The sequence below is a fragment of the Anolis sagrei genome, chromosome 12 (genome assembly GCF_037176765.1).
Source record: "Anolis sagrei isolate rAnoSag1 chromosome 12, rAnoSag1.mat, whole genome shotgun sequence".
NCBI lineage: Eukaryota > Metazoa > Chordata > Lepidosauria > Squamata > Dactyloidae > Anolis > Anolis sagrei.
In genome coordinates, this window is record NC_090032.1 from 3,052,289 (window position 1) to 3,064,580 (window position 12,292).

At 43.3% G+C, this 12,292-nt stretch overlaps 1 protein-coding gene across 1 annotated transcript; it reads right to left on the bottom strand.

The window, feature by feature from the left end:
* Window positions 1-1,275: 1,275 nt before the first annotated feature.
* Window positions 1,276-3,741, bottom strand: LOC132764486 (claw keratin-like). The gene is made up of 2 exons (XM_060758517.2): window positions 3,653-3,741; window positions 1,276-2,286 (listed from the first exon to the last, which is right to left on the bottom strand). Exon 2 carries the CDS (start codon window positions 2,261-2,263, stop codon window positions 1,730-1,732), a length of 534 nt encoding a protein of 177 aa, XP_060614500.2. The 5' UTR covers window positions 2,264-2,286; window positions 3,653-3,741; the 3' UTR covers window positions 1,276-1,729.
* Window positions 3,742-12,292: the final 8,551 nt, after the last annotated feature.

Genomic DNA, 12,292 nt, shown 5'->3' on the forward strand with positions numbered 1-12,292 from the left:
ACTTTATTTATTTACGACATTTATGTGCTAGCATAGTACAATATCAGTATTATATTTTACTATATTGTACTATACCATTATATTGTAATATTATTAATAATATTACATGTAATATAAATATATAAATATAAAACCATATTATTATTAATAGTAGTGTATTGGATTAAAAAGGTAAAGGTAAAGGTAGTCCCCTGACATTAAGTCCAGTCATGTCTGACTCTGGGGTGTGGTGCTCATCTCCATTTCTAAGCCGAAGAGCCAGCATTGTCCGTAGACACCTCCAAGGTCATGTGGCCGGCATGACTGCATGGAGCGCCGTTACCTTCCCGCCAGAGCGGTACCTATTGATCTACTCACATTTGCATGTTTTCGAACTGCTAGGTTGGCAGAAGCTAGGGCTGGCAGCGGAAGCTCACGCCGCTCCCCGGAATCGAACCTGCGACCTTTCGATCAACAAGTTCAGCAGCTCAGTGTTTTAACCCACTGCACCACCGGGGGCTCCGTATTGGATTACATTATCTATATAAATAAAAATGTAATTTTCGTTTCTGGGATGAACAGAACTCAAAAACGACTGGACGAATTGACACCAAATTTGGACACAAGACACCTAACAATCCAATGTATGTCCTTCACTCAAAAAAATGATTTTGTCATTTGAGACTTGTAGTTGCTGGGATTTATAGTTCACCTACAATCAAAGAGCATTCTGAACCCCACCAACGAAGGAATTGAAGCAAACTTGGCATACAGTTCTCCCATGACCAACAGAAAATACTGGAAGGGTTTGGTGGGCAGTGTCCTTTGGTTTTGGAGATGTAGTTCACCTACATCCAGAGATCACTGTGGACTCAAACAATGATGGATCTGGACCAAACTCTACACGAATACTCAATATGCCCAGATGTGAACACTGGTGGAGTTTGAGGAAAATAGAATCTTGACATTTGGGAGTTGTAGTTGCTGGGATTTATAGTCCACCAACAATCAAAGAACATTCTGAACCCCACCAATGATAGAATTGGACTCAACTTCCTACACAGAACCCCCAATAACCAACAGAAAATGCTGTGTTTTGTGATGGTCTTTGGCGACCCCTCTGACACCCCCTCATGACCCCCCGAGGGGTCCCAACCCCCAGGTTGAGAAACACTGCTATTGTCCTCCCACTTTCAATCTTACAATATCCATTTTCCTTTTCATTTCTTTAAACAAAACCCTAAATATATATATATACATATATATTTTTAAAAAGAAAACCCAAAAAGCAAAGAGTTATCATGCAAAGTCAATTTTATTGAAGATAGAAGTACAGAAATTCAAAACAAACAGGACAGGTTCAGAAAAGGAGTAATCATAAAGAACACAGATGAACGAACAGCAACTCCATTGCTTCCACAGTTGCAATTATTATCACCAAAGGCTAAGCAGATCTGTGTTGCGTTAGATTTTTTGGCTTGGGTGGTACATTGACGGAGGAGTCCAGGCATTCTATACTCTTCAATGTGCTCAGTTGAAGGATTGTAGAGAAATAAATATGGAAACAGAAAGAGACAACAGAGAGACATATATTTAGGATGGTTAAAGAGAGAGGTGGCTCTGATGTCTAGTGGTGCTGAAGATTGGCCCGCTCCCATGGATGTCATCCAAGAAGGGGGTGTTCAGCCCAACTAAACCCAAGCCTGAGTGTTCCGTTGTTTCATTTCCAGGGTCAAAAGTCCATGAGAACTTATGCGCAGGGGCCATAGATGCTGCTACTTCTTCCCAGGAATCCGGAATGGCTCCCAAGATACCCACCGTATAGCCCCCTATTCAGACCACCATTTAGCCCCCTATTTAGACCACCATAAAACCCACCATAATTCCCACCATAAAATCCACTACCAACTCCACTAAGGCCAACTCCATTCACAGCGCAAGGAGTGTTGCCTCCAACAAGGAGAGGCTCGGGGGTGGCAGAGAGGATGGGGCCGGGGATGGTGATCACAAATGGCGCTGGGTCGACCACGGCTTCTGATGGGGGAAGCTGGTTGATGCAAGATGGGTTCACTCCGGAGAGGACTCCCAAACTGGCAGCATCTGCAACGTTGCCCCCAAGGCCATAGCCAGAACTGAATCCATTGCCGAAGCCGAAGGCAGAGCCATAACCATAGCCAAGATTTCCGCCAAGTCTTCCCAATCCTCGGGAGCCTCCGGATCCAAAGGCAACAGATGGAGTGGCTTCACAAGATGGGACAGCAGAGGCAAGTCCACAGTTGGCCATGGTGTTGAGTGATGGAGGTGAGTCTGAAAGAACAAGAGAGATGCCAAACAAAAGAAAGGTTTCAATGTCAACAGTAATGGTAGTAATAGACCTCACAAAGTGAAATCATTCATTTCATTCCAGTCTTTAGATGGGTATCTATTTAAATGTTGTTACCTAATTCTCAATGAACCCACCATTCAAAATGGATGTGATGAGTCTACTTGACTTGAAACTCTGCTATAGGATACAGATCTTAGATCAGTGTTTCTCAACCTGGGGGTCGGGACCCCTGGAGGGGTCGCAAAGGGAGTTTCAGAGGGTTCACCAAAGACCATCAGAAAACACATATTTCTGATGGTCTTGGGGATCTTTCCGGTAGAGAAGGCTGAAGATCTCTCCACCTGTCCTTCTCTACCTTTTTAGTGTTGGTGAACTACAACTCCCAGAATTCTAAAATAGGCTCCCCCCAACCACACTAGTATTCAACATTGGCCATGTTGGAAGTGTACCAAGTTTGGTGCAGATCCATTGTGGGCTGGGTTCAGAATGCTCTTTGATTGTAAGTTAACTATAAATCCCAGCAACAACAACTCCCAAATGTCAAGATTCTATTTCCCCCAAACTCCACCAACATTCACATTTGAACATATTGAGTAGTCATGCTCATGGTCCAGATCCATCATTGTTTGAGTTCACAGTGCTCTCTGGAAGTAGGTGAACTACACTCCAAAACTCAAGGTCAATGCCCACCAAACCCTTTCAGCATTTTCTGTTGGTCATGGGAGTTCTGTGTGTCAAATTTGGTTCAATTCCATCGTTGATGGAGTTCAGAATGCTCTTTGATTGCAGGTGAACTATAAATGAAAGCAACTACAACTCCCAACTGTCAATGTCTATTTTCCACCATGCTCTCTGGAAGTAGGTGAACTACAACTCCAAAACTCAAGGTCAATGCCACCAAACCCTTTCAGTTATTTTCTGTTGGTCATGGAAGTTCTGTGTGCCAAATTTGGTTCAATTCCATCTTTGAGGGAGTTCAGAATGCTCTTTGATTGCAGGTGAACTATAAATCCCATGAACTACAACTCCCAAATGACAAAATCAATATCCCCCCCAATCCCACCAGTATCGGGTATTGTGCCAAATTTGCTCCAGTGAATGAAAATACATCCTGTATATCAGATTTTTTCATTACGATTCATAACATTAGCAAACTTACAGTCAATGAAAATAATGTTATGGTTGGGGGTCACCACAACATAAGGAACTGTACTAAGGGGTCGCAGCATTAGGAAGGTTGAGAACCCCTGACTTAGACCATTATACCATTACTAACATTGCATAGCTCTGGGTAAGACCATATTTGAAGAGATACAGATGTCAATGCAAGGAAGAAGCCATGCTTACCGGTTCCTCAGATGAAGAGAAGGCAAGAGAAGGCAAGCGATGAAGCTGATGGAGGACTGTGGACAGGAGAGGGCTTTTATACTCTCTTGGTGACGTCCTCAGCTGTGTCACCCATTCACAGTTGAGCTCTTAATTACTGATGCTTCAAAATCTGCTGGTTTCATCATCTCCAAAATTACTTTAATAAGACCAAAACAATCAGAGCCAAGAATTCTGCTTCAATCAGCACCTTACAAGGAAAGTCAATGAAACGGTGAAGGATGTTCATTCCAGCGTGTCATCTTCCATCCATTGATCTGAGAAGACTCCACACTGAATGCAGTGGGCTTTTTGTATAGTTGTGCTTTCCACTTGCTTCTTTATTTGTGGTGACACCATGGATTTCATGGGGTATTTTTCTGTCAAAGAATGATCATAGGTTTGTTTTTGCCTTCTTCTGACCTATAACATCAGACTCTAGTTCCGTGATGGTGAACCTATGTTAGGGTTAGGGTTCTTGAAAAAGAGGCAAAACCTCTAAAGAGGTGGTCCATTTTCCTGCTGATTAATTCTAGATCTGTCAATGGTAAGACCGCTGCCATTCAGGATTTGATCCTGGATGAGAGGGCGGATCTGGCTTGCATTACTGAGACCTGGTTGGATGAGCTGGGGGGAGTAAATCTCACTCAGCTATGTCCACCGGGTTTCAGAGTGCATAAGCAGGACAGACAGGGGGGGGGGGGATTAGGGGTCGCAGTAGTCTTTCGGCAATCCATCGCCGTGGTCAGATGTGCTGTTCCGCCCACCCCGCGACCCAGCAGTTTCCCTGTCTGAGCTAGCAGAGGTGGTCTCCAATTCGACCCTGGCTTCCCAGCGCTTGTTGGTGCTGGGAGACTTTAACATCCTTGTCTGGTGCAGCTCAGGACTTTATTTCCATCCTTAAATTTGTAAAAGGCTCTACAAATGTAACATCTGCATGTTTGAGCATTGTTCACTCCATAACTCCCCACGGATTATACATTTTTCTTATTTAAACTATAAATATTGCAAAATTATTGTTTTTTTTCTCAGACACTCTACTCAAGTTATGCTCAGGTTTTGGCAAATTTTGACACACTAAGCTCAAAAGGTTGCCCATCACTGCCCTAGTTGGTTGTCTCTAGGCTTGGGTAAGTTAATTCGGGAGCTTCTAAAATCATAATTAATTCGGAAAAAAATCCCTTTTGAACCAATTTCGAGCCATGCAGGAATAGTGGGAGGAGTAATTCCGAATTTAAACCACTTACCCATTGTTCGGAATTATTTACGGATGTCTCCCACAGTTATTTTGATTTTTAGAACAATTAAGCAACTTTGGCAAAGCCTTGTGGTTTCCCTTCTTGAAGGCCACGTTTCAAAATCTCGCAGTCTCCCTTCCCCGGCTGGGAGTGAACACGGCGCTGAAGAGGGATGAGGTGGGCATGGCTAAGAACATCTCTTTCTAAAGGCCGCACCCACATTGACCTTCAAGAAGAGCTGTGCTTAGCCACGCCCACCTCACCTCTGCATGGCAGCTCGCCACCAGGGAAGGGAAACCTTGCAAAGGCTGATCTGGTCAGGGTGGTCCATGCCTTGGTCACCTCTAGATTGGACTACTGCAATGCGCTCTATGTGGCGCTGCCCTTGAAAACGGCTCGGAAATTCCAACTGATCCAACGGGCAGCAGCCAGGATGTTAACTGGTGCTCCTTACAGAGAGAGGTCAACCCTCCTGTTCAAGGAGCTCCACTGGCTGCCATTTATTTTCCGAGCCCAATTTAAGGTGCAGGTGCTTACCTACAAAGCCCTGAACGGTTTGGGACCACCCTACCTGCTTGACCGCATCTCCATCTACGAACCCACGCGTTCACTCCGGACATCTGGAGAGGCCCTGCTCGTGATCCCACCTGCATCGCAAGCGCGCTTGGTGGGACTCGAGACAGGGCCTTTTCTGTGGTGGCCCCCCGACTCTGGAACGCCCTCCCAAAGGATCTTAGACAGGCCCCCACATTGGCAGTCTTCAGAAAGAACTTGAAGACCTGGCTGTTCCGATGTGCCTTCTCAGATTAGGAATCTCCAATACCAAGTCCCAGAAGCACTTTAGTAGAACTAAGATCACTGCACCCTGCACATTGCACTTACTTTATAATCCTACATACCTCCTGCCACATCAGCACTTTTAATCCTGTACCCATTACTCTGGCCCTGCCCAGTTTTATAGTGTCTTGATGTATTGTTTATTGTTTGTTGTTTATACTGCTTAACTGTTTTTAATTTGCTTTATGTATTATATTGTTGTGTTGTGTTTTGAGGCCTTGGCCTATGTAAACCGCATCGAGTCCTTCGAGAGATGCTAGCGGGGTACTAATAATGGAAACTGCGAGATTTTAAAACTGTTCGTTTAGGCTGATTTTGTCAAAGTTACTTAATGGTTCTGGAGGGAGGGAGGAGCACCTTCCATTAACGAAGCAAACGAAGTGATTCGGATTTCCTGCTATTTTCGATCTTTCTTTCAAGAAAATTTCAGAAAGCATTTTAAAATCAAATCGCCAGCACCCCCTATATACGAAACGAGTTTAGAACCATTTTTTTCTTGATCGCCCAAGCCTAGTGGTCTCCCATCCAGGTTTCATATTTACCAACCTTAGCCTCACTTCATTTTCAAGATCTGATGTGATCTTGTGCCTTTTGGATATCTGGCTCCTTTGTTGTGATCTTATCTTTTGTAAAAGTACGCACAGATGCTCTCCTATCCATTGACTTAACATGGATCCACGTTGAATATACCGGGCTTTTTATGCAGGGGCTTTCAGGTTTCCCATTGAGTTGTGACACCACCTTCAATTTCATAGGTCTTCTTGGAATAGACTATTTAGAGGATATTTTGCAAGTTCCTTCCTTTGAAAGATAACCTACAGGATCTGGTATTCACTAGTGGTCTCCACAATAGGCTTTTCATCTCTAAGTGGTCTGTTTTTTGCTTCCCTGGAGACTAGGACGCGAAACAATGGCTTCAAACTACAAGAAAGGAGATTCCATCTGAACATGAGGAAGAACTTCCTGACTGTGAGAGCTGTTCAGCTGTGGAACTCTCTGCCCCGGAGTGTGGTGGAGGCCCCTTCTTTGGAAGCTTTTAAACAGAGGCTGGATGGCCATCTGTCAGGGGTGATTTGAATGCAATATTCCTGCTTCTTGGCAGAATGGGGTTGGACTGGATGGCCCAGGAGGTCTCTTCCAACTCTTTGATTCTATGATTCTGTGTTGGTGGCCAACTCCATTAACAGCACATGGGGTATTGCCTCCAACTTCAAGAGGTTCACAGGTGGTAGAGAGGATGGGACCAGGAGGGTGACCACGACTTCAGGTTTGTTGATCATGACTTCTGATAAAAGAAGCTGGTTAATGAAGGATGGGTTCACTTCAGAGAGGACTCCCAAACTGGCTGCAGATGCAACGTTGCCCCCAAGGCCATAGCCAGATCCAAAACCAGAGCTGTATCCAAAGCCATAGACATAGACATAGACATAGCCAAGACCTCTGTCATAGCCTCTGGAGACTCTGGATCCAAAGGCAACAACTGGAGTGGGGTCACAGGATGGGACAGTGTAGGAAGATCCACAACTGGTCATGGTATTGAGTGATGGAGATGAGTCTTGCCCATTGGTTCTAGTGTCTTCAGGAACCAAGTGGTCCATTGGTTCTAGTGATGCCAGGAATTTCCTAGAATTCTTTTAGTGAAGGGATACTTAGGGAAGGTGATTTGCTGTTCGCTCCTCAGAAACACACCTTACAGCAAATGGGATTTGTTGTCAGTTTCCTATCCGAATACTAGGGTTAAACATGTTTACCTGCCAAGATAGGATTAAATTTCCACATACACCATAGACCTAGGAAGACACATTCAACATCTATTGGAGTTTTTTCCCATTTCATACTCAATAAAGACCCTTTATTGGAATAGTAAACAGTAGGCATGGTTAGGTTCGCTCGGAATCTTCATAATTCGAAATAAATTTGGAAAGATTTCCTTTTTGAAGGGATTTCGAAGTTTTTAAGGAAACCAGAAGTCCCTTTGCCCTTCTGAAGCTTTTTTCGCCATTTCTCTTATGAATCAGTGAGTCGGAAATGATTAATCTTTCCCCCTGCTTCTGTTCCCTGGCCTTGGTTCAAGCCAGAGAAGCGTTTTAAACCAGTGTGGATGGATTCCCTTCCTTTCCTTTCCCTCCCACATCAGTCTTAGAGGAGAGAAGCAATTTAAACCAGTGTGGATGGATTCTCTCCCTTTCCTTTCCTTCCTGCATCACTCTTGGACAAGAGAAGCGATTTAAACCAGTGTGGATTGATTCCCTTCCTTTCCTTTCCCTCCTGCATTAGTCTTGGGTGAGAGAAGCGATTTAAACCAGTGTGGATTGATTCCCTTCCTTTCCTTTCCCTCCCGCATCAGTCTTGGGTGAGAGAAGCGATTTAAACCAGTGTGGATTGATTCTCTTCCTTTCCTTTCCCTCCCGCATCAGTCTTGGGCAAGAGAAGCGATTTAAACCAGTGTGGATTGATTCCCTTCCTTTCCTTTCCCTCCCGCATTAGTCTTGGGTGAGAGAAGCGATTTAAACCAGTGTGGATTGATTCCCCTCCTTTCCTTTCCCTCCCGCATCAGTCTTGGGTGAGAGAAGCAATTTAAATCAGTGTGGATTGATTCCCTTCCTTTCCTTTCCCTCCCGCATCAGTCTTGGGGAGAGAAGCGATTTAAACCAGTGTGGATTGATTCCCTTCCTTTCCTTTCCCTCCCGCATCAGTCTTGGGCAAGAGAAGCGATTTAAACCAGTGTGGATTGATTCCCTTCCTTTCCTTTCCCTCCCGCATTAGTCTTGGGTGAGAGAAGCAATTTAAACCAGTGTGGATTGATTCCCTTCCTTTCCTTTCCCTCCCGCATTAGTCTTGGGTGAGAGAAGCGATTTAAACCAGTGTGGATTGATTCCCTTCCTTTCCTTTCCCTCCCGCATCAGTCTTGGGCAAGAGAAGCAATTTAAACCAGTGTGGATTGATTCCCTTCCTTTTCTTTCCCTCCCGCATTAGTCTTGGGTGAGAGAAATAGTATAACCCAGTGTGAATGGATTATCTTCATTTCCTTTCCCTCCCGCATCAGTCTTGGACGAGAGAAGCAACTTAAACCAGTGTGGATGGATTCCCTTCCTTTCCTTTCCCTCCTGCTTCAGTCTTAAGCGAGATAAGAGGTTTTAATCAGAGTGGATTGATTTCTTCCCTTCGCTTCCCCCCCCCCCCCCCTGCTTCTGGAATAAAACAACTACTTTCAAAGTAAAGACCACCCAATAAACAGGAAATAACACTTTGAAACCACTAACAAAGGATTTGGAAATCTCAGAAGTTTTGAAAAGTTTTGAACATTTTTTTCTGTGAAAATCAGAATTGACTTTAGATCCAAACCTCTACATCTGAAACAAGTTTTGAACCATTTTTTAAAATCAAACAAGCCTAGTAAACAGTATACTGGTTGTCGAAAGCTTTCATGCCCAGAATCACTGGGTTGTTGTAGATTTTTTGGGCTGTATGGCCAAGCATTCTCTCCTGGTGTTTCACCTTCATCTGTGGCAGGCATCCTCAGAGGTTGTGACCTCACAATCTCTGAGGATACCTGTCACAGATGCAAGCAAAACGTCAGGAGACAATGCTTCTGGAACATGGCCATACAGGCTGAAAAACCTACAACAACCCAGTATATTGTTTATTTCCTGATTTTTGAAAATGTCCTTTCCTAGACCGAAAATGGATGAGCTAATAGCTCAGAGCTATACCACAAAATATCCCTATGACACCTAGGAACTAAGAGTATGCAAAACAACAGGAAATCAATTGTGTTTTCAATTATTCAGTGTTCCAAATTACAAATCCAAACATCTCCCCTCCTAATCTCTCAGAATCTTCCCAAAAATTGAAGGGGGTGGCACCTAAAACCAGAACGAAAACAGAACAGATTCACACATCCCTACTAGAGACCATTTTTAGGGCTGGGCGGTTTCGTTTCGTTAATTCGTAATTCGTTAAAAATTCGTTATTTTTTTTTTATAACGAAGCGATAACGAACCATTCTGGAGCAACTTAAAAACGAAACGAATTTTTAAATTCGTTTCGTAAATGCTTCGGATTCGTTATGTATTCGTTTCGTTATCGGTTTGAGGTCGTTTCGTTATTATTTCTGCATATCTGGGGCAAGTTTTATAGTTGTTTTTTGTTTAATTAGTGGAAAAAAATTATAATATCACACCAACAGTCAACAACAGAGGGAGAGGGAAGCTTCAGAAGTTCCCCCTGTCCCATTTGGAGGTTTTTTAGCGTATTGCGCAGTCGCGTCCGCCATTAACGAATCGATTCGTTATTGTTTCGTTATTGTTTCGTTAATGTTTCATAATTTTTTTAACATTTACAAAATTTCGTAAATATCAAACTTTTTAAAAGAAAAATTTCGGAATTCTTTTAAATATCGAAACTCAAAAAACCCCAAAAACGAATCGATTTTAGAAACAATTTTTTCCGTTGTTACCCAGGCCTAACCATTTTGTAGATTTCTTTTAACACAATAGACCCCTTCAGAGGTTCTCATGACACCAAGTTCACCCTTCCTGTAGATACATCAAAGTTCTTCTGATGTTAAGCTTCTATCCTCAATGAGGCGTGTTTTGAGATGGGCTCCAGAAACACAGGAGTAAACAAAACACTTCAGAGGCATTTTGGAGGAAGGATATAGTATAAATAATCTCTTAATAATGGTTTTGTTTGTCCCACCTACCTTTGATGTGTTTGAGTGACACACCTCCCAAAATGTGTACACATGGAAGGCTCTTTAATGTCGTTATCTGTTTCCCAGAAACATAATATGTTTCCAGGGCCCAGAAGTTATATGGGGTCACGGATCTGTTGCTAAGTTGGCTTGTTCCCACTACACTAATTTAGGAAAACAAGATGATTTCCTAGATAAGAGCCAACACACTAATTAAAGCCAAATTCTGCCCTAAACACAACTTTGTCAAAATCAACACAACACATAAGTTGTCCGCATCCCTTGGACAAGTGTAGAGAAAGGGGAAAGAATCCCACATAGCAAATCCATTCCCAATTGACACCCCAATAGCAGTTTTGATCTCATCTGGATTTCTGAAAAGACCAAAGATAAATTCATTGTAGAGTCTCCCTACGTTGGAGATGTCTTCAAGGAACAAAGAGCAGAGATGAGCATTTGATGTGGGAGGTGAGCATTTGATGTGGGAGGTGAGCATTTGATGTGGGAATCTTATCTACAGCCCTAAAGCATGAGGTGCAAATATACCTTTCCTTCCTTGTTTGTCCAAGCATTCTGCCCTTGTCAACAATTTTGGAAAGCTTTCAAAGATCTCCTCCAACAGAAAACACAATCAACAGCCAACGGAAGCTGAAGACATCAAAGAGCAAGACTTATCCCGGCCACAAAATACTTAAATGCTCATGACTGTGTCAGTTACTCATGGAATATTATGCTTAAGGATGGCAAGAATTGGCTTTTTCCCACATTCAGACTTCTTCAGCTCTCATGCTGAAGACCATAATTGCTTATGCCCTGGGACAACTTCATTTGGGTTCAAAGAAATAAGGAATTCCAAGTCTAACTTTCCCATATTGATAGGACTTCCTATATTATTAATAATGGGTAATCATTAGGCATGGTTAGGTTCGGTCATAATCTTCGTAATTCGGAATAAATTCGGAATAAATTTTTGAAGCGATTTTGAAGTTTTTAAGGAAACCGGAAGTCTCTTTGCCCTTCCGAAGCTTTTTCCGCCATTTTTCTTCTGAAAAGAGAGTTGGAAATGATGTTTCCCCACTTCTGGTCCCTGGCCTCGGCTCAAGAGCGGCCCACTTTCCCCCGTGCGCTTCCCAACACCGGGGCACTTCTCTTTCCCAGCATTGGGAAGTGCGTGCGGGAAGAAGCCCTGGGAGCTCGTATCCAGTGGCCGTGCTCCACTGCCTCCTCAGCCAGTCGACCTCACTTATGGCAAAGCTGTCTCTGGCGAGTGTGCCCACCACTGCTTCCCACCTCCTTCCTCATGCTTCTTCCGTCCTTCCTGGGCCCAGGTGGAGACTAACGGAGCGGAGTGTCTGGCCTATGCTACGCATCTCCCAAAGTTCACCTTTGGCCTCCTCCATCATGCTGGCCTGCACTGGGCACGGAGGACAGACCTCTGCTCACAGGGACCTGCCTGCCTGAAACAGGAAATAACACTTTCAAACCATTATTTGGAATTTGGAAGTCTTGGAAGTTTCGACAAGTTTTGAACATTTTTTTCTATGAAAATCAGAATTGATTTCCTAATCGAGACTTGAACCACTTATTTATTTGGATCAAACAAGCCTACTAATCATAGCACATTCTGTAGTTCATGATCACGACAATTATACTATTGTTATCATTATAATATTTATTTATATCCCACCTTTTTCCTGGGATTTGGTAAGATGCACAACCATTGAAAACAAAACATAGCTAAGTATTGGCATCATGCAAAAGTAAGACCACTATCAATAAAAATAAAGTTAATGAAATATTGTCATCCCGTAAGTCGGTTACAATATGGTAAGCTAGGTTTACAATGGGTTG